This window comes from Anoplophora glabripennis, unplaced genomic scaffold (genome assembly GCF_000390285.2).
Source record: "Anoplophora glabripennis isolate ALB-LARVAE unplaced genomic scaffold, Agla_2.0 scaffold356, whole genome shotgun sequence".
In the NCBI taxonomy this organism is placed as follows: Eukaryota; Metazoa; Arthropoda; class Insecta; order Coleoptera; family Cerambycidae; genus Anoplophora; species Anoplophora glabripennis.
In genome coordinates this window covers 410,798-435,306 of record NW_019416453.1, presented here as the reverse complement: position 1 = coordinate 435,306, position 24,509 = coordinate 410,798, and the positions used below count along the sequence as shown (strand labels likewise).

The following is a 24,509-nucleotide window of genomic DNA, read 5'->3' as shown; positions in this document are numbered from 1 at the left end:
GAAACAAAACTTTATGACTCAATACACAAATGTTTGTTGCCTAGGGTCAACACTTCAGTTCTGCTGAGGACTCGATTAACTAATCGGGTAATTAAATAGCAAGTATAGTTTCAGTGAGACATTCTAAACCTCATTCAGATAACAAACTATCAATTTTATCCATAATAATTCTCGTTCACACCTCACACTGTCCGTGCACAATGATGGTTCATTCTGTTTTACTCTACCTGATCTGTTGACTAGCAGCGGTTACGCATTAGCAGCGTGGTGATATTAAATTTTAGGTAACAACTGACATAATATTTACCAACATTTTTTATTAAATACTTATTTAATTCTGGAAAATAAATTTTTTTAAAATATTTAATTTTCACAATTACAACAATTTGTGACATTATTCTCAGTGTCATAACAAAATTTTGAAATTCAATGATACATTCTAAATACTAGTCTATTTATTGTTGATATAAATTGATAATTTAAAAAAATTAAAGCTTCCTACTAGTTTCAAGCGAAATGTTTACCTCAGTACACTAAATTTTCATTATTTGCTTTCGAAATTGATTTTTTTTTTTGGCAATGTTGGAATAGCTGCCCTCGGCGACTAGTCCAAAAATGTGTCACCGAAACTAGTCCACGGGGGGTGGCGGCCTCCAAACGCACGCCAGTACAAAAATCGCGCGGCGGCGCGTCCGACGCAGCAGGGGCGGCGCCACCCCACCCGAAGGAGCGGGCTAGAAAGGTGTCCCACCGGCCTACCTGTGCACGGTGGCCGCCGCCGCCACGGCATGCATCAGGTTGGCCGGGGGCGCGCGGGGGGGCCGCCGGGGCGCAGTCGCCCGGCCGCTCGCCGAGCGCCTCGGCAGATCCGCGGAGCAGTCACAGTCCGGGCGAGATAGCCATCGAGTGCGGCGGTCCACCTCTACACTTATTCCTATACGAACTGTTCACTCTGTCACCGAGCCCCTTCAGTCCTCACGGGAACGACGACGGTTGTTGCTCCGTTTCGAACGTCTTTTGCCTCCTTTTTCACGCTTCTAGTCACTCTCCTACGTTCTACCTATTGTGTGCGACTCGACTCTACCGACGAAACAAGGTAAAATCCATCTATTTTTTCTCACGACCGCAGACCTTCCACGTCCAACCAGCTAGCGCACTCCGCGTGGAACCCTTCGTTTTAGTACAAAATATAATATTTTTTTATCGAAAAGGTAACGGTTACGGTTATTTATTTTTTGGCGTTTTCCAAGGCAAAGACGTTTGAAGTCTTGTCCAAGAATTTAATGACAATCATCAAGTAAGTGTAATAAATTAATAAGTGTTTAGCTCTAGTTAGCGTTTGGAGTTTCTTGAACTCGTCAGCGAGCGTTCGTTGATAGTCACAGGCCGTCCTCGATCACTACATACATAACATAAATATAGAAACAAAAAGGGCCCAGTGCAACAGGATTACTTATTTATTAGATAAAATATCGCGCCCCGTACTCGAAATCAAGTCAATATCAGTAATAGGTATATATCTACATAGTTTGTGGAATTTAGACAATCATACTCTTTGTATATAAATTTAAAAATAATAATAAATCACTCTCGCACGCACATACACACACACACACACACTCTTTCCTACGAGTTTCAATTAAATGACATATCTGAATCATTCGAGACAATCTCACTTTGAATCGCTCTTTTTACTACTATTATTATCAATAAGACACGAGGGTTGTGTGCAAATAATTTTCCAGTATTAGCATATCTATTTATTGAGACTTATTTATTATAAATAATAACATTAAGGGTAAATTGTAATCCTAGGCTAATTCGTTGTTTGTGTAACATACATATCCGTAGGCTAAAGTTAAATAAGTATACACTATATATTTTCAAGTAAGCAAATCAAAGTTTATATTATATATTATATATATCGTATCAGATAAGTAAAGCTCAGTTATTTATTACAGTCAAAAGATATTTATTAAGCTAGGCTAAGGTAACTACTGATAGACTTCACGGAGACAATCGTGCAATATTGCAAAGATACCAAAAACTCAATCAATAAATCTAGAAAAGAAGACAATCGAACGAGACAATCGTGTAAGACGCGTTTTAACTATCGCGTGAGAGGCGCTTTAGCTCTTCGCGCGCCACCCCCGCAATCACGACGTACTTTTTCAACGCGCCCGGACAATATCCCTACGTAGTGCCCCTGTGTCCCGTGGTCCCCTGCCCGGCAGAGATCCCCCCCGCATACGCTCCTGCCCCAGCACCCTGTCCCTGTGGCCAATGCGCCCCCCACATGTACAATAACCACCACCTGGCCGCCCCGAGTACGCTCATAGTCAACCGGTTCACCGAAATCAACTACTTCGACAACCCACCGATTGCCACGTCGCCGGAAAAGTACGCCTACGAAATGGTAAGGACCCATCTTCCTTATTTCTTTGTGTTTTGTGTGTGTATCTTGGTGTATTAGTTATTTCAATTCACCAAATTCAATTTTCAACTCGTAGAGTTAATTTAGATGATAATCGTAGTAGAGAAGTCGTACCTACCTATTATGGTATCCTTAACAATATTTCTCCAACATAAAGCAAAGTTTGAAGTAGGAATATTATACATGTTTACGGATTTTTTTTTTATTACATCTTACGAGTATAAGCACCACCAGTATCATTTATACAAAAGGATATTAAAATAATACAATATGAAAGTTGAATCATTTTATTGCAAAAATATAATGTACCTAATGCATAAATCTTTTTTTTGTTTTGTTTCACATTAATCAATAAACTTAAGTTTTCTGATCCTACACTCAGAAACCACAATTTTCGACAAAATTCTACATCATTCTTATCGTTACTGGATATTTTCCGGAAATTGCGAACAGTGTATTCCATAATATGAAAATTACAATGTTTATCAACAAAATATGTAAACAATTTTTTTTTTTTTTTTACTTCAAGTGGACACAAAACTACGGTACACACTGGAGACACTGCAGTCTGATTAAGAATACCTAAATGATATTTAGACATACCTTGTATAAATGGTTAGACAAAATTAAATTAATTCCAGGATTTGCTTTAAATATAAAACACATAATGTAATTTGAACAAATAAATGAAAATATCATACTTCTTTTGTCGACGTTTTTTAAAGTTAAAAATAATTTCGTAAGATGCCTCTACTAAATACATGTTCCGAATTACGAAGATAACCTATGCCTCTCTCTATTTAGACATTTGACTGAAAAATACTAAATATCCCTGAAAAATATAAAATACTGAAAAGAAAAATAATAAATCAATAAAATAATCAATTAGAAGTTGGTTTCTATTTTCGAAAAACAATCTATTTTCGTTATCAAAATTTGGAAGAAAATCGCGTGTAAGTCATATAAGGATTTATATTTCCTTTGTTTGTTTATCTGCTTCCACATTTGAAATATCATATAGGATATCTCCCACGCAAAAACAATTGTAGCATAAATAACATCAAGCTACAGTTTCTGCCAAACTCATAGAATATTGTTTGAGCATGTGAAATATCTGCAAATTGTAGTTAATACTTTCATAATTAATAGTAAGAACAATAAACGTTAATTAACATTTTCATATTTTATACAATAGTTCGAAACAACTGATAAATTTTTATGATATTTTTCTGCGTAAAAAACTGATTTTATTTATTTACTTGTGCCTCGAATTAGAAAGAACAGCAGCAAAGATCTGTTAGATAAATTACACTTATCATATATTTTGTATGTTTTTTTTTTAGAATTTTTTATTTGCATTGTTAAGACGTGGTAAAATACCCTAATAAATGGAATAAATTAAAATATTTTATGTTAAGTGTTTTAATATCAATCAAAACGCATAAATTCCTGTCATTTGACAAATTCCACAATTTCTAAATTATGAATGTCCATTTTTACCAGATTAAGTAATAAATATACTTTATTATTTTCATATTAACGCATTAAAAAAACAAGTGTAAAGAAAACATTCTGAAGCTTCTTCAAGACACGTCTACTTATTAGATCATATTAAATGTTCTGTAACTTGAAGACATTAATAATGCATGAGCATTTGTGTTGGTTACAGTCTGATAACCATCCAAATTATAATCATTGTAGATATATCGCAAGACTATAAAAAATCTTAATTGCTTCTCTAATTGCCATTATTATAAAAACTGCATCTACTCCGATGCACAGATGCATCAGATATCTATGACTTAATTATATACAGCCTCTAATATATGTTTTATGTTATAAGGATGTTTCTTATGTTCTGCTCCACTTTTCGTCATATACGTTTCTCAGTGTAAATCACTTTTAATGGTTTTCTTCACCTACTTACCTTATTTCCCTAAAGAAAATGCTCTCGTTATTTATTTATAAATGTTTATATTTTCCAGTTTGTTGTAACTATTTTGTGGTACGTTGAATCAATTGCCGATCCCGTTTCAAATTTTATCACAAAAGAGTAAATCCCAAGTACTCGTAACCGACTTTATTGCTATAACTAACGAATATTTTTAGAATAAAAAATCATGTGGCTCGTATCTGGAGCAGTTCGCAAAGTAAACTGTGAAAACGATTGCAGTAAAAGCGTCGATGACCTTTTCGTTATTGTTACGCCTTCGTACAGTCCAACTGGCAATGAAAATGTGTGTGAAAAGCGTATACAAATGTTAAATTTCACAATTATTGTGTAAATTCACGGGTATTATACAGTACATCTTACGCGAAAAACTAAAAATGATGTTAAAAACGTACAAACGAATGGACAATGCTTCAAAGGTAGTGTCCAAGGGAGAAAATAATTTTATGTAGATCAGTATACTAACATCTTGCTTCTTTAAAAAGTAATCGGACTTTAAAAAAAGAAAAAAAAAGGTAAGATAACTCGGTTTTAAAAATATTTCAATGTTATATATGATAATGTGGAGTTTTCGTGGTAGCCCTTTGGCTATGAATATGAGATTATTTTTTACCAAAAACATAAAAGTCGCTTAGAACTCTTAAGCAATGCCACTTCATTTGCCTTTAAAAAATGTTTTCTTTCATGCACCGTTCTAGAGAAATGAATTTCAATTTTTTTGCAGTCATGATTTAGGGACAGCCAAGTAGGCGTAGTGGGAACATTTTAATATAATTAACTTTACATTTTTCTAAAGTAGCAATCAAATTAAATATTACGGATTGGACTAACGTCTTTATTAAAAAGAGAGTGTATGGAAATTTAGTTAAAGATTTAGCAAAAAATATAGTTTAATTAGAGTAGAATAATACCTCAAAAACTTAGTTGTACATAACTGATGATTTGATTAAATAATCCTTTTTTCTCTGGTCCAGTGTTTTTTAGTGAAATACAACAGTTTTAAGTAAAATAAATCTCATGTTCATATTCAACTATTCCAAATCTCTATCCTCCCCATATTAAATTTTATTGAAATATATAATATATTTAAAAATAAAGGGGTATATTCTTATTAAGGAATTTAATATAAAAACATTTTAACCAATAACTTTTTTTATGAAGCAAAATTGTCCTAAGGTAATTTAATCTACACCGGTTTATTTTCATCCAAAGAAACTAGCGTTGATGTATAGCCTTTTCGTTTCCGGACACCTAGAAACACTACATTTCCAAAAAATTGTGTTTAATATGTTGCGTTTAAGTTGACTGCAATTTTGTGAAATATATTTTGCTTTATATTTGGATAAAATATACAAATAATTGTGTAAACTTTGTATTTTTCCTGCGACAACTTCTAGGTTTTTATGGAAGTCTTGGGTTACAGAATAATATATTTAAATTCAATCAATGATTAATTAAAATTTTCAAAAGTAACACATATAATACAATATTAAAATAAAAAGGAAAACACAGTAATCAGATACTATAAAAAATGATTAACGTCATATCGCTATAAATGTCACTAGATTTTGCAGAAATTCTATACACATGTGTTGTATATCTTCCAGTTTTTCAAACAAATCCGATTCTTTAAACTTGTTTCGCACATAATTATTAACACTTATGATTGATCATTGTCTACGCTGGACAGATCATAGAATTCACAGTGAAGCGGCTTAGGCAACTAATACATAAATTTTACCAACTCAGATGTAATAGATATCAAGCATATTCTTATGGTTTATGATGCATTGGTGGTGTCTGTAATGGTTATTGTATAACTGTATGGGGTGGAGCATATAAATCAGTAATGCATAATCTAGAGGTTTTACAAAATAGTATATTAAAAATCATTCTAAAAAAAGACAGACTTTACTCCACTGAAATGTTATACAAAGAAGCTAAAGTGTTTAGTTTGAGACAGTTGTTCTCTTACCGGTGTTTACTATGGTCTTTTAATTCTGATATGTCTTACGCAACGAATACATATAATACTCGTGTTGTGGCCAATGATTCTGCAAACATTCCTCTATGCAAAAAAGTCATTCTCAGAGATTTTCATCATATCTTGGTCCTAAATTATTTAATTTATTACCTAAAACAATGAAAACTATCTCAAAAAAATTGTTTTGAAAAAATAACTTAAATTTAATATATGCATGAATCTCACAACACAAGTTTTACTTAGGTGGGATTCATTTATTATTTTGGCCTGATATATGATATACAGCGTGGTAAAAAAGTTCTGCATAAAATTCATATTTTCGTTAAACAATTTTTTTTTCGAAAAACGGTGAGACCCGTTGATTTTTATTTGATGCAGGGCATCTTGTTATGTGGAAAAAAATTTTTTTCGATAATCCACTTACGGCAGCGATGACATAATTTTTTTTTTAAATGACAACGCATATTTTTTTCGTTCGAAATTGATNGAGCAACAGACCGTTTGCTACAACCGGCACTTTGATCCATTTTAATTATTATTCCTACGTTTTAAAACGTCCCGATTGTATTTTTTTAATTTATAAATTTACTATAGTCACGGAATATGCAAACCCTCGCGCGCGCTTATAGTTTGACGTTTCTAACTACGGCTAACTCGAATTCTACGTATGTCCGTTTACACCCACTAAAAATAACATTTCCCTATCTGTAATAAGTGCGATAGACAGAGATAGGAAATAAATCGCGTTCAGTGTAACTCAGTCTATGACTGTTATAGATCCTATCGATGTGCAAAGAGAGTGGTACATCATTTAACATAAGCAAATAATATTGAACCGTTATAAAAATCATTTTAAGTTTTATACATTTTACGGTAATAGTGTTTCTATATTATGTATGAATCACTCTCTATAATTTCTACCGCGGAGTATACACCGAAGTTATGTCTCATTATATGTGTTTCGCCTCTATAAACAAGTGCGTGAGATTGAAGTTGATACCAATGCCAACTGGTGAAATTTAAATTGGTCATATTTTGATAATTAAGAATAGGACCCATAAAATTTTGAAGGGAACGATTTCTAAGCATACAAAGAAAAAAATATTTGATTAGGCTTTGCTGACACTGCATGAAGTCTCCAAATCGGTGGCGAGCCTATGGGTTCGGACAGCGACGACAGCTATCTACATGAAACGTGTTCCACGAAGTAGTAATTTGAGTTTGGGAGAGGAAAAAGTCAGCAGAAACCATATCCTATGCGTTGTCATTTAAAAAAAAAATTATGTCATCGCTGCCGTAAGTGGATTATCGAAAAAAAAATTTTTCCACATAACAAGGTGCCCTGGATCAAATAAAAATCGACGGGTCTCACCGTTTTTCGAAAAAAAAAATTGTTTAACGAAAATATGAATTTTATGCAGAACTTATTTACCATGCTGTATATGGCTAGATATATGTTTTTAGGCTTATTGGATGTTAGGTATTGTGATATTTTTGTATTGTACTGTTTATTTCCTGGTGTACCCAATAAATTCATTCATTCAATATTACATAATTATTAACAAGCAGGATGACAACACATACATATCTAGCATATTTGACAGAACTAAAATAGACTAATACCGTAGACAAGGACATAAAAGCTGTACATATAACAAAGAACTTACTAGGCCTGGCTCTAAAGTCAGGTATGCCTTAGTATTTTTTGAAACATTTATATTAAGAATTTTAAATTAAAACTCAAAGATGTTGTAAAGTGTATTCTTCTAAATATTTTCACAGTATGTACTACGTTCTACTGAAATTACAGACATAAAAATTATAAAATTTACTAAATCTCAGTAGAATACATTTTACACACTTAATATTTGATTACATTTATGACAGTGATTGTTATATTATTATGGACTCGAGTATGGACCTAATACTTTTCTTATACGAATTTTTTCCATATTAAATATTTACTTTACTGCCATTAATAAAATGTTAATATTTTATTAGGTATTCCAGTGTTTGTTTCCAGATTCACATATTACCTTGTTCGTAGCAACTGCATTTTTTTCAAAGAACCGTTATTAGACATCCCCAAACGAAATTCGTCCATTAATTACTGCCCGTTCGCCCGCAAAAATGTTATTTAGTCCTATCTGGTTTATTAATTCACAATGTTTGACTGATGGCCCCTCCGAAACATCCAGAATTATGGAATCCCACTTTTTTTTATATTATTTGACGTCGCGCACATCAGCCTTTTGGCCGAAATACGTTCCATTCTGACAAAGGATAACGCAATTGTACGGGGCTTGTCAGCCTTTCGAAGGGAGTTATGAAACGGGAAAAATTGCCGAAAACATAATGGGGAAACAAATTACCATTCCAATTTGGCCGACAATTCAGCATTTTAATTGCCGTGGAACTTTTTATTTGTGCGCAAGAATTGTTTACATTATTCTTTCGCATAATGAGAATATAATTTGTTGTGCTCAGAACTCGTATTTCTTATTAAAATTCATATATGAACTGTGTAAGCTATTTGTGGCTAATTGTTTATAAATATATTATTCATTAAAATGATCTCTACATAGGTCTGTCTAATTTAAATATATAATTTTTCATAATAATCTTTTTAATATTACTCTTTATTTTGTTTAGTTGAAAAATTAGAAAATAACAATATTTTTTTAATAAAATTATATTGTTGATTATTGTATCTATTAAAATCTACATGCCGCCCCTACCAGTTCTTAGAAAACCACTTCAATTTTGCCATAATAGTATCACAAAGAAATTACAAAACAAAGTTGTATTTAATATTGTTTAATGTAATATTGTGAGTGATTAACATAACAATTTGTGGGATAAAGTTGTAGGAAATTTTCTTGTGATTTCAAAAATGAAAAGCAATTTAGTATTTGAATGGATATACATATTAAACTTGTTTTTTTTTCTTAATAGAATACCGTGTTCTGAAAAAACGCACTCTCAAAATTACAATAGCTATAAACTGATAAATCTAGGTCTAATAATAAGGAAGATATGACCAAAAGAATAGGCTGACAATAATTTCTTTCTAATACATTGAGCTTATGGCAGACTTTTTAATCATATCTCCGATGCTATTAGAGACAGACGTATCAAATCTTCTGTAGCTAATCCTAAGCAATCTTCTAAATCTGTAATAGCACAATCTGTCAAAAATGAAAAAATGTTCAGCCTTTAAATGACTACAAAATTTTCTACAACTTTGGTTCACATATTTTTATTATGAAATAAAAAAATGTTATATAGAATTAAACTCATCCAAAGCAACACTTTCGTATAATTTTTTTTCAAAAACCTCTCTAATTGGTATAATTTTAAATTTTTCCAGTCCGAAAAATTATTTGAGTTAATAGTAAGAAAAAGAAAAATGCGTATTATGTAGTATTTAATTTTTAGAGTAGCAGAAAATTTCTAAATAATGAAACGTGCCACAAAACAATCACATACCTACGTTACTTATACTAGCTTATACATATTTCGAAAACTAATCATGTTAGCCTTGATTTTTTAGAAGCATAATGTTGGTCCCCTGATTATGCATCTTTGCCCCCATTTAAGCTACTTCGTATCTCTTACCGTTTCCTAGATCCCTGTAGTGAGAAGAGAATTTGTAACAGCCTATATATTTCTTTAATCTGTAGGCAGCCCGTTGGCCTTATGATTATGGGTACAAAATATCACACAGAAACATGAGTTTTCAAAAAAATATATTAGACAAAAATTGATACTTTTGACGATTTAAATCTTGGCATATATTTTTGGTTACTCTGTATAAAACTATAAAATACTTGTAAAATAAAGTCACGTTTCAAAATATTACAGAGCCTTCATAAATGCTTACAATCCACGTGACCAGTAATTTTATTTCGTTCACGTTGGCAATTATTTTGATAAAATTAAAACAGTAAGATCAATATTACATTAAAACACATTTTATTTAATCCGCTGTGATTCATGTAATTTTTCACGAGATTCTAGTCAGCCAATCAGCGATCGCATTATCTCGAGCGTAAATACAACGGTTTGTCATTGTTCATTGTAAACGAATCATATTATTATTAAAAGAATTTGTAATTTACGTTGTAAATTCTGTCATGACTTATTATATTTCTAATATGGCAGTGCCAATAACGGTAGATAGTAACAACTAGTTGCTTAAGTGTAAATCTACATTATGTACAATCCAGATTTAATCGTAACAAAACGTCAGCGGCAAATATTTCACTCTATTGACGAATCGTAAACTACAATTATTTCGGTCTATAAGAAACTACAATGTTAGATCAAATTAATAACTAAAGGGTCCCTTACACGAACAATATTATTGAAGCAATATTATTGACGCAATATATGGTAAAAAGAATGACAGCCCTCACACGAGTCAATAATATTGATCAATTGTGCAGTCAGGCTGGATGGATCTACCGGTTCTAATCTAATAAACTGCTTTGATCCTCAAGAAGAGGAAAAGGAGGAGGCAAAGAACAATGTTGACAAAAATCTGGATAAATAGACGTACCTACTAGTCATGCATATGGGGAATTGCTTCGTGGATTCAACAGTGAGCCGGATGACTATAAATTTTTTTTTAAGAATGGTTTCAACACCTTGTTACATTGGTTTCACCATTTATAATAAAGCTTGATACGATTATGAGGAAGGCCATTTCTCCGGTGGATCAACTTGCAGTCACATTAATATTTCTACCAACAGGCACTAGCTTTGAATATTTGAAATTTTCGTCTTACATGGCTGCAACCTTTCCCGCGTCTTGAGAATAACTGACGTTTTATTGGACAATATGGCAATATACCCCTCACACGTGACAATAATATTGATGCCGCCTCAATATATTGACGGGCCTTCAATAAAAATCGAACCAATGGATCAAAATATTTTCTCTGGAACGGTCCTGTCCTGTGCTGTACGATGAGTTACGTGCTGTAGACCGACCGCGTAAACAAATCGCCGTTGAAAGATAGAAATCTCAATTTCAATTCAAATTCTCAATTCTCAATTTTCTTCTCAACATTTGGGGAATTTTTCAATGCAAAAGTACAATCAAATAAAAATAGATATTTAAAAAAACTGATATATTCTTATTATAATAATTAATAGTAATTACTATCTTAAATGCATTGCTGTTACTGCAAGAGTGGGCAAACAAACTCCATAAAAATATGGAACAAAATGAAATAAAATTTACCATTTTTTCTAGAGAAAATGTTGAAATTGATCCCCATTAGCGCGGATACAGGCATGGCACCGACGCACCCAGTTTTGGCGAATATTTTCTCTAATTCCAGGTATTCCACAAATACAAGCAGGAAAGACTACTTGATTGGCACATTGCCGTAAAAACCATCTGCAAAAACGCATTCGTTGATCACAATCCGGGGTAAAAACTGGTTGCAGATGATAGGGGTGCAATAGCTGGCGGGCCCTTAAGGATGCGATGTACGGTACGAGATGAGATTTCTATTTGCTGTGCGGGTCGTCTAGTAGGTACTAATTGTAAATCGTCAAAATTTTCCAACACTGCATCTTCAACATTAAGGTTCCCTTGCTGACCACGTCCTTCTCTTCGAGGAATAACAGTTCCCGTATCTCGCAACCGCTGAACGGACTGTAGGAATGTATTTGCACATGGGGAGTGACGTTGTGGCCATCGTTCCCGGTACAACCTAGTCGCCGCGAGCGCATTTTCTTCGGCTGCACCATACACTAACACCATATCGACACGTTCGAAAATAGTAAATGGATTGTTTCCTCGGTTCATTCTAAAATTAGTTTGTGAACAAACTAAAAAATTAAGCAAAGTAAGAAATAAGAATCTCGTTCTTAATGTAATCGGCATGCTATTCTTATTTTCTACTTCTTTATAAAAATTACACTGTCACTATAGTGGAATTACAAAATAAAACTTTTGTCTGGAATCTTTCACTTTTTAACACTGATGGGTGGATGGACGATGCTTAAAATTTAATAATTAAGTGAATAATAAATTCGATACAAATACAAAATCAGTTGACTGCACAAATTTTTCGACAATGTAACCTAACCTTCTTTTAGTATTACTAGTGGACAGGGTCGGCCTTTTCGTTGAATAAATGAACTTGAAATGAAACGCGAAGATAGAACTTTTTCAGATAAGACTTTTCTATTACAAATATCATCAGGAAGCTGTAGTTTATTTTTTATAGATTGTACACGCTGTATAGGATGTTCCATTTAAAATAACAAGTTGACAGGTATTATTTTCATTGAAGAGAGCATATCTGATAACCCCTGTAAACAGAATTTCAGTGTCATATTATCTTTGGTTTTTCTGAACCTTTTAATAGGCCACTTAACCGTGAAGAACCCTGTATATTTTGTACTTTTTTCGCACAAAATGATGGAAATTAAAAAATGTAAATAAATATAAAATGTTCCTATATCTTTTATTTTCAGCTTTCCCTTGAAACAGATAACTGTTAATCTTTTTTACTATTTTTCTTTCACTTAAAGGGTTATCTTTCCCGGCCCGTTGTGTCCAATTTACCCAATCGTCGGATTATTTATTCATCTTGGCCCGCGTCCAGGAGTTTTCGCTCCCACCAATGACACCGACGTCGTCGTCGTCGTCTCACCGTCGCTAATTATTCAACGGCGGTTCCGTGATTTGTTGCTTTCAATTAGGAGCTCAACGGACCAGAATTTATTAGGTTTTCATGTTGTAATGTCCTTCATCTAGCTCCGCTCCCACCTCTCTCTCTTCCACTCCCTGATCGTTCGTTACTGTTTAATATCGGCGCGGTCCTCTCCTATTTTTTCCGGGTACTGAATAATTGGGGCTATTAGGAGAGGGTTTTGTGCCGCCATTAGACGCCGAGATAGGGTTGGGGCGGCGCTGGATTAATTCTCGAGCATTTGGCCGCAATCGTGGCCGAAGGGGACCTCTCTCGAGGGCCGGGGGTGGAATTTGGAAAAATAGTCTCTCCTGGAACGTTTGTCTTCGCTAAATTTATCGAGTAAGTAAATAGAGAAAAAAATAGTTGCCAAAATTAGTGATCTATGTTAACTAATTGTTCTATAAAGAATACACTTTTTGGCATATTTATTCTTCTCCAAGGTTACAGGCATGGGCGTAGATAGAACTTTTGCTTTGGATGGATCTTGAGGGGCAAACTGGTCAGCCGGCTAGTCTGTCTGACCAAAAAATGATATTATTGGATCGTTTTTTTTTTCCTGGGTACCGGGCTCTCTAGTAACAACGTACCTAAATGAAGAAAACATTAAATAAAATTAAAAGGATTTGTTAATGCTGTAAATAAATAAAATAAAAGATACATATTTCTTAGAGCACAATATAAATATTTTGTTATAAATAAAGACAAATATTATTTAAACCAGTTATTTAAACAGGTTTCTTAAATAGATACAATGAAAAAAATCACACAACAGGTTTAAATTTAACATTTTTTAGTGGTTTTTATCTTTCAATGTTGAAATTTAAGAATAAAGTAGCGTATTTGTGTTCATACTCTCGAAAACAGTATGAAGCTTGAATTAATCTTAATTCTTTTTTAACTAGGAGAAATAATTAAGTGAACAAAATGAAATGAATGACACACATTACCGTCTACATATATAAGATAAATCTAATTTAAAATAATTGTGCTGTTAATAAAAATTTTCTTCACTTATTTCCTTAGGATTTTGCTTTAGTTCCTGTTTGAAAATGTATTTTAAGGTAGAATCTTTCAACCAGTTTGAGGTTGATGGTCAGTTCTTTTGAGAATATTAAACTGAAAACGAAATGTAATAAAAGTAAAACAGTAAATGGAATAGGTGTTAGTTAGTAATCTATAATCCTGATGCCTGTTTATAAAACTTAGGCAAAGTTCAGTAAGGTTAACTTGATGTTTCGCTTAATACTCAATAACATTAAATGAAGATTTATACAAAGTCACATTATTTGCTTGCCTCAATATTTATTTATAATAATATTATATTCAGATGGCTAATACGCTCTGCCGAATTACTACGTCACAAATGAATCTAAACAGATCTCTATATACAAACACATCATATAATCTCGTGAATAATCTGATTGCGTCAAAATTACTGTTTCTGTCACTGAACGTGAAGAAGTAAACCCTGTATCGTAAGTAGGCTTTAACAGTTAGTTCCATAAAAAAAATTAAAAGGGCAGAAACTGTTACAAACATCTCGTTTTTGTGGCCATTATTTTCAAATGGCGGCTTTCCCGCAAAAAGGCACCTCAAAATCTATGAAAATTGTAGAAAAGTGTCAAAAATCCTATAAAACTTTCAACCTAAAATTACCTAACTCCTGGATTATAATGTACTCGAATTGAAATGACAAACAATTACAAACAAAAATTTATACGCTTCATAAAACGATGTCTGAGGGCTCTACGAACCTTCAATGTAACAATTTTTAATCAATTAGACACTCAAGAACATTTAATTGAGGATGCAAACTTTAAACATGATGCAATGCAATTCTCTCATTGTTGTTATTTACGGGGTCATTTACAAAGTTAATTGGTAAGCAGAATGCAGCATTTAATAATAAACATTTTCAGTATTCAAAACCGTTGAAACTGCAAAATTAATAATAATCAAAATTGTTAAAACTTATTGAGAACTTCTGAAATTCGTTTAAAGAGGTTCCAAAAATGTTTCTCCGCACTGTTCTGATTAAGTCAGCAGTTATTAAAAAAGTATATTCTATTTGCAAAAAATATTTTTGCTAATCGAGTCTTCACATTTCGATTTATTTGTTCCACAAATTTCTCTTCAGGTTTGTAAATACTGTGCATGAATAAAATTATATCTAAATCAAATTACATAGTGATATCGAAACTGGAAAGTGTTTGCGAGATTTCGTTTGCTACTTGATATGAAAGAAAGTCTTATATACAATATTTGACAAAACTATTTTCAACTAAAACTAAGTATACAAGTACTGGGTTATTTGACTTTTTTCTTAAAATGCGCAATTAAAAATCGAAAAACCTTAACAGTATTATGAGCATTGTCAATAAATCATAAAATTTGAAAATTAGTAGATATGATTTTTTATAGTTTTGCACAAATTTACACTTAGATAACGAAAATTACGTGCTAAATTTGAAAAATTGGTAGAGTAAAAATTTCGCATTAATCTACGGCTCTTTGTTAATAGTGCTGCTAATACTAACACGGCTATTATTTTTGGAAATTTGCTCTAGATTTTTCTTAGGAAGTAAACTTCAAAGACATAAACGGTATTTTTTAAGACAATTAACTTGGATTTCAGAGGTCAGAGCCAGTGGCGACTCTTGACTTCCATACCAGGGAGGGTGGAAAGCTTTAGGTAGGTACAAAGTATTGAAAAAAAAAATCAAATATAGTAGTTTTAATTTAAGTACTATTGAAATATACGGAAAATATACTCAACATAAATTTTTCAATTACTTTTTCATTAAAGTTTGGTATGTCTTGCACTATTGTTTTTTCAATAGATAGCATTGCAAGTGTTACAAACCATGACCACCGCTGTAAACACTTACAGATGTAGAGGCGAACTACAAGGAGTCCAAGTATTCAGAGTTTTGCAAACGAACTGTGCAAATCGAGTTAAATTAACTGCACATTATAAATTTAACTTTTCCTTTTTAATGTGTTTCATAATTTAAATTAATTTTTTTTACTATGGAAACAGGGGGGGAGGACGGCGCCCCAGAGCCTCCCTCCCCGCATCAGCCATTATTAGTCAGAGACTTTTGGAATCATTTTAGGAAAAAGCGTATTCTCCTTTTTATGTTGACAAGAGGAAAAACACCCTTAATGATTATTGTAACTTCACATTTTGTACAAATTTTGCCCCAATGTAACCTGTTCTGGATCACCGGCCTTTTCTATATTCCCACGAATTGCACCGTGTGGAATTTGAGTCACCTGCGCTCTGCGTTACAGAACCGGCAGGTCCCCATTCCGGTCTAAAAAGCCTATTGACCCGTCCGTCGTCGGCAGATCTTCCGCATTCCTCAAAAACGTCAAACTCGACAAACAAAAAAAAAACGAGCAACAAAAGGCCCATTACGCCGGATCGAACACCTGGCGGCCGGCGGTAAAGGCCGACACATGGGCTGCTGGCGCTGTTCTCAGTTCTCGACGCACATGTGGCAGCGAACGAGCTTATGCGCTGCTCCCCGTTAGGTAAACAAGCCGCCTGTTTACATTCATTATGTATGTGTACAAAAAAAAATGAGGAGAGGAAACGCCGTCAAGTCTCCATTAGGCGAATTGCTCAAATAAGCGGTTGCCGGGGCCCGGGCTTTTCCGGAGCCTCGTTTCGGGAAATAATTTTCCTTGGATCGATTGCTGTTTTTTGCGGCGATGGGGCGTTTAAGCGCACGTGACAGATCAACAGTCGTTACGAAGTTGTAACTCAAGAAACACGTTAGTTAGAGAACAGAGAATTCACACAGAGGACGCTCCTAACTACAATAGATTTTCAAAGTACGATAGTCGTTGGAAAAGTTCTCGACCTGACGGAAAGCTGACGTACGTATAACCGAATGAATAGTGATAATTTGAGTTAAGGGACGGATGAGGGATGGAAAAAATAGTAAATTAGTAATTAGTAAACTATAAATAATAAAATAATGAACAAATAAATACAACTTTATGAATATAATTGTGTATTAATACGTTTAGAGATAATAATATCAAGGTTTTTTTCTATTTTCGCTTTCTCTCGATTTTATTTTAGTTCCTACCACTCAATCCTCTAACTTTATGTGTAAGTGCAGCTTGACCAAACTCATCTTGCTCGCGAGTTTTGCACTGGAGCTCATTACGATCTCCTGTTTTTGCACTCTTATTGCGAACTTTCCTGATCTGCAAATCTCACGGTCAAACTATTGTCGTGGAACGCTAGCCGTGGTTTCAATTTCAGTTGACGACATAGCTCTACGTTGAGCGCCATGTCGCGGTCGTGTATGGCTGGCTTCGGGGAAGGTAACTTCCAGGAGTAGTCCCGGCTGGTGAGACCGGTCAGCTTCTCTCCTGAGCATCATCAACGGGTTCGATACCTGTATGATAGGATGCGAAGGACTGTGTAGCTCAGGGTCCTCCTCACCTTCGGTGCTAGCGCGCTGGGCGCTATCTCGGCCGCTAGAGGGCTTCCTGGTACGTTTGTCCTCTCTCTTGATGAACGGCTCTGCGGCCATCATCGAGAAGAGGTGAGGCTTTCTGTCCTCCGACATCGTTCAAAGTTCGACTATACTTAACACTATACACCTGGTCGGTGTCATCTGGCGGCTCGTTAGGATTTTTGAAAGATTAGTGAAAATTTTCGAAAGGTCGGCGATTTTCTTAATTGACGCATTGAACGGCTTACATGTTGTGGAAGACCGTTTGTCGCTGTTGGAGAGTTTCAGGTATGTTTTCGAAATATCCGCGAATTTTCATCAGACCTTCCTCTCTCCTGGTTGGAGGGCTGCTTGGGCCCGCTGTGACAGCTTGCCTTTAGTGCTTTGGCATGAATAATCCGTGGTTTGGGTGGTTTGTTGGTAGATTCAAAACATAGGCGAAATCTGAAGTCCATTCCTACGACACTATACGCGCTCTCTCAAATTTGCTCATCTCACTCAAATGAAATTGGTTCAATTATGTATAAAAAATAGCGATTCTTTTCTATATAGAAAAATAAGATACATATTTCGTTGCAATAAGAACACATATGAGAAGTACTTGTGAATTTTTTAAATTTTTTGGCAAGAAAGGTGTTAATTTTTCTGAGTAGTGAATGACTTTTCACTAGTACCATTAACTGAGTAAGACAAGTCTGCATCAATATCAAAACGTGTCGTTGTTAGTATCATTCCACTAATTATCTTTTTAAACATATTTACCTATTGTCTATTAACTCCTTGGTCACCAGTGTACACGAGAAAGATTTCTGTTTGTAACACAGGAAAGTGCGTAATGAGGATCATTTTAATTTAATAATTTAAGACAAGTAACAGTCACACAATTTGATTTGTGCGTAAATTTTTACAATTTATCATTGTGCATGTAACTGGCATTCGATAAACAAAATATAGTCTTGATTTATAAAATACCGCTGATATCAAACAATGTTAAATCTAAATCGCTAAAATAAAGAATATCTTCGTTGTATCTTTATTTCAAGCTGCTTTCCGTAACCTGTCTTCAAATCAAATCAAATTCAAATCGGGTGTCAAGTTAAGTGAAGTACTTGAAAAATGAACTACCCGCTTTTATTTTGGATAGTTATTTTTTACTGTTTAATGAGTGTAGCGTAATTCCATACATACTGGTTGGAGCACATCTCCAAGAGTTAGTTGTTTCCAGAGTATGTGAGATTGGATGTTTTTTGTAACCTGGATTTTAGGTGTCGTCGAATATTGTTTGACATTGTTTGATAAAACTGAAAAAATTGTTTTTTGAATTTGAATTAGCATAAAACCTTTAAAATAGAGTAAAAAAAATGCAGGAGCTAATAACAAAATATATCTTTTTTTTTAATGCAATTCTAAACCACCACATAGTAGAATATAAAAAACATACATACAAGGTGTTAACGAAATAAGCACTCATAATTGGATAGTATGTAAAACCTGTCGAAATATGATAAAAACTTTAGTAGAGTTTTTGTCAGTGGCGTCCCTTAAGGGAGCTACAGTCTCTTGAAGGGGTAACTCAGAAAACACCAAAATTTCATGATTAATATTAAACCGTTTTGAAGTTAAAACTGTTTCCTGAGTTACCCCTTCGAGGGGCTGCATCTCCCTTAAGAGCCGCCACTGACAAAAACTCTACTAAGGTTTTCATCATATTTCGATATGTTTTACATACCTTCCAATTTTAAGTACATATTTCTGTAACACCTTGTATACAATGGTCGATGTAAGTTAGATTTTCACAATGGCTATTTTGTAAGAGATGTTGGTTTAAGTTTAAATTATTTTTTGCAATACCACAAAATACATGTTATAGCAGGTCGTTTTAAGGGACTTATCAAAATGTGAGCTTTATTAAGTGCCGGACCTTATTTCAGGTACTTTAATTCTATTTTAGTTTAGTATGATGTTAAGACATTAGCATTTTTGATATTAGGTTAATTGACTTGATAGATCTGCGTGTTAACCCTAGCATGAGTCGATTAACGACTGGCACAATAAAAACAGTTTCTATTCGTGGCGCATATTATTTCTTCATTAAGACAATGCCCGGCTCTCGCCTATCCTCTAATTGGACTTAATTGGCGATGGAATCGGGGTGCATCAACACCAGCTAAGTAATAATAACGCCGATATTCGCGTGACGTTCGACTCGCTGATCGCCGTCCTGTTAATTGGACGAGTGCAGTCGAATCCGCGGATTTCTAATTTTAAAACCAACAATTAGGTGTAGCCGAGCCGAAAGAAGTTAACTCCTCGGGCAATTAAGCTCACGCGTGCTTACGAGCTAGAAAGAGGAGTAATCGTTGGAGGGAGAAATGGGATAAGTGCGGGTAGAGTTGCAGCCATAGACTTGCACAGTTTTTATATAAACACTTTTGCTGTTTGTTTTCTAAGCATTTTCAGGAATACAGTTCAACTTATTTCACTGGGCCGGTAGAAAGTCGGATGCGTAGGTACATAAATACAAAATACACATTAGTATGTATCGCGCACTTCAAAAAGTTGTTGACGTTTCATAAATCAATCTATCTTCGTCTTGTGAACTGACAATGACTTGATAGAATAAACATCATATGATTGAACTATGAAAACATCAGGCAAAAACAAACAAATTTAAACAGTTGAAGTGTGCGATATACAGGGTGATTCAGACAATGTCATTAATTTCAACCACACATTTGGAAGGCTTAATAATGAATACTAAGAAAATCGAAAAAAATGTTACCCGACATTTTAAAAGATAAGCAAATTACCCCTTAACTCCCGTTAACTCGGCGTCCTATCTTTGCATCACATTTGCTGATTGGGAACGCGCCGGCCACCACAAAAAACAGCTGATTTTCCAGTCGTCTTACAATTGGTTTCAAAATCAAGTGTGTGCAGTGAATCCCAACTTCACAAGGTGGATGGATAAGTTTTTAGCCACACACAAAAATATATACGTACTATAAACTGAATAATTAATTGATTACTATAAACCCATATTCAATTATAAAACATAGTAAAAACGTACAATTAAATTACAATAATTTAACATTCGAAAAGAATTATTATTCTTATACATTCGTTTTTATTAACAAATAAATAATATTTGTTAATATTTAAAAATGTAAAAAATGTCTTATTTATACATGTGCATTTTAATTTTTTTAATCGTGTAAGTATTCGTATTCTACTAATTTTTCCCTATCTTCCCTTAAAATTAATGACATTATGACTAAATCACCTTGTATAGTGGTGTATATTGCATTTCATAGTTAATCAAGCAAAAATATTTTCATAAAAATAAACCTTGACTGATCGTTTTGGCGCAAGGGTTTGTTTCATTAATTTTTTATTTTTGGATATTGTTTACGGGCGGTAAAATATCCAATAAACATAGAACAAAAACTAACATTGTGCCACAAATACAAGTTACTTCAATCCTAGAATGTGAGTTCAAGTGACCAAAATAAGAAAAATCTTCATTCGATGCAGATCGATGAAACTTCAGCTGATGAATTTGTCCAATTCAATGTAAAAATTCGTATAAGTCGAATATAAATTCATGAATCAGTAGCGGTGGTACCGGGATTTTTATCACGTATACCAGAAATTCGACGTCATTGGGTATTTTGACATTTTGATCGGTGCTTATAACTCTACTATACAGGGTGTTAATTAAGTATGTACAGTAAATTCAACAGACAATTATTTGAGTGATTTTAAGACAAAAAGTTCAAATAAACATTGGTCCGCAGATGCTTCGTTTTCAGGATACAGGATGCTAAGCTTTTTTTTTTAAAAATTGCTATTTCGTAAATATCTTAAATACCCTTTACTCAATTTTGTTGTAATTTGGCAGTGCTACTTGTAGTGTTAAGGGGCTAATTTAACCCTAACTTGATTAGATTTGTTAAGTTAATTTTTGGAGAAAAAAAAATAAAATCCACTTATTAGCATATACCTGGACCACACAAGAAACATTATTAAAAATATCTAATCAAGTTAAGGTTAAATTAGTAACAAATAACAGCGCTAAATTACAACAAAATTGGGTAAAGGCTGTTTAAGATATTTACGAAATAGCAATTTTTTTACAAAAGTTTAACACCCTGTATCTTGAAAACGAAGCACCTGCAGACCAATGTTTATATGAACTTTTTATCTTAAAATCACTCAAATAATCGTCTGGTAAATTTATTGTACATACTTAATTAACACCCTGTATATTAAGAAAAGATATGTCTTCAACTTCATTTAAAAACGGACGCAGTAATAAATCTAAAATAATTCTAGGGCATGACCTCGAAATTAGGTTATTTTAAATTTTTAAACTACTTACAAGCAAAGTTGAAAAATTTACCTGTTAAATATTAACTTTTTTCAAAACACCAAGTGTTCGTCCAAGGTGTGAGACCGTTAGTTATACAGGGTCGGAAAGTCCCCGTGGTCCATCGGCCGTTACGTGAGAGCGATAAAGTAAGTCATAGAAATCCGTGCAATAGAGACAAATATGAAGTGGATCTTATTTGTGGAAGGGCGAAATGGGCGGTGACTATTAGACGTCTTCATTATAGCCATCCTTCTCTATCGCACGGATTTCTATGACTTACTTTATCGCTCTCACGTAACGGCCGATGAACCATGGGAACTTTCCGACCCTGTAATGTCTCCATCACTAACTGAAGTATTCATATTAAAATTTTGCTAGACTTCAGTTAGGCAAATCTTTAGTTAAAATTTTATCACTCTAGATATCGTTTATAAAAAACAAAGTTCCTTCATTGAACTTTTTTATTTTAGTCTTTTGCACTAGCAATATGTGCGCTTTAACATCAGTGCTTTCACATTTGCACGAGCAATTAATTATTTCAATGTTGCCATCGATGCACTAAACTGCCAGATTTATTGCTAGAATCTGCTATAAAAATTATGTTATTGCAAATTAAAAATTAACGTATAAATTGATAATTAGACGTTGTACATATTAATAAACAATTTTATAAATTAAAAAAGTTATATTGATAAATATAACTAATAAAATATTTATCCAATTCCTGTTGATTGAAATTCTTAAATATCGTTTTATTTCACGTTTAAATTCATAAATTATTTTAAAATGTTTTATAAATGTATAGTCGCCCATGACAAGTCATCCAGTCCGGCAAATAAGATTTGGTGCATTTTTATCAATTATCCAAGAAACGTAACTACAGCCTGTTCGATATTTGTTGAGATAGAATTCCACGAAGAACATTGCGTCACTTTCTTGGAGTTAACCGCATTCGACACTCGAGATAGAAAGACATGCGGTAAATTGTTACAGTAGTTCCTTTAACAGAACTTTATTGGCTTATTGTTTTTTTTTTGGAATTATACCTCAACCAATATCGGACTATAATTCTAGCGAATCGCTTGGAATTTGTTGGATAACTTCTTTACAAAAATTCATTACAATACTGAATAGCAATAGAAGTAATTAATTAGGAAAAAAATTTGTCCTTTTTAAGTCACTATAATTTTTTTTTAATTTTCTTTCCAATCTCAAAGTCAACATAAATAGACAAACAGAAAATCAAATATTTACCAATTGTGTTTGTTTTTTATAGTAATGGTAAATATTTGTTTTTCTGTTTGTTTGTTAATATATTGATGTTTTGTTATTTATATTGTACTACTGTTTCTGCTTTCCTGCAGATTGCGAAATAGTCGAAACTATTTGGAATTAAGAAAATACAGGGTGATTCAGAACTTATCCAAAAAAAAAAATTCTGGATGTACAAGGGACCCTTACAAATACAATTTTGTAAAGAAAAAATCAAAAAGGGCCGTTCGAAAATGATTTAAAAATACACTTCTGCACGGCACTNCGGGACACCCTGTATTTTATAGTTTCATGTACCTTTATTATACAGGGTGATTCAGAACTTATCCAAAAAAAATCTGGATGCACAGGGGACCCTTACAAATACAATTTTGTAAAGAAAAAATCAAAAAGGGCAGTTCGAAAATGGTTTAAAAATGCACTTCTGCACGGCACTGGAAACTGGTCCACCGTAAAACCTGACCTGGCACAATGCGACTGTCAAGGCGGCAGTGATAAAAACGGGCAAAAACTTGAAAGAATTTCGCAAGGAAAAGAATAAATAGAATTTTATAGCACTATTTTATATCGGCAAATTCAAATGCTTTTGCCTTTATTAATTAATAAAATTAATTTGTGTTTTTAAATAATAAAATCATTTGACATACCCGATGTTACAACAACAATTGTTCAAAATTTTATCCACTAACGTGTTAACTTAATTCCGACTTAATTACTTTCTACGAACTAACACAAATGATGTCTTGTTTCACCATAACACAAATGCTTCATCATAATACAAATGTTGTCTTGCTTCATCATAAATTAAAACGATATCCATCATCTCTGAGTTGCTATACACGCAAACCATTTTTGACACTAACTACTAACTGTTGTAAGCATTACAGATAACAGGTAAAAACTACCGCAACGACGGATTTCAGTATTAGGAGTCACATGGCTCTCCACGCGTATTGCGAATGACGCTAGAGACTACAGTTGTCCAGCTATGTAGTGGTTGAATGTGCTATAACTTCAATAATTTTTTTCTCGGAAACTATAAGGATTTTACAATTTTTTTTTTACGTTATTAACTCCATTTCTCATGCCGCATCTATTCCCAAATTTTTTTGGATAAGTTGTGATACGCCGTGTATATACCTACTGAATTAATTAGGACTCATATTTCTTGAATATGTAGAACCTTACTCAAAAAGTCGGTACAGATATCGCTAACAGTTATACCATCACCTTATCAGCATACCAGATATTTAGTGATTTTTCTTATTTTTTGCTTAAAAATAAGAAGAAATGTAATTTGAAATT

The 24,509-nt window shown here is 33.5% G+C and overlaps 1 protein-coding gene across 2 annotated transcripts in view; it reads left to right on the top strand.

The window, feature by feature from the left end:
* Positions 1–898: 898 nt before the first annotated feature.
* Positions 899–24,509, top strand: part of LOC108910043 (polypyrimidine tract-binding protein 1) — a 296,893-nt gene continuing 273,282 nt past the window's right edge. For both annotated transcript variants that reach the window (XM_018714537.1, XM_018714538.1), the window contains exon 1: positions 899–2,416. In XM_018714537.1, coding sequence (XP_018570053.1) covers positions 2,297–2,416 — 120 coding nt within the window. In that variant the 5' untranslated portion in view covers positions 899–2,296. The remainder of the gene's footprint in view (positions 2,417–24,509) is intronic.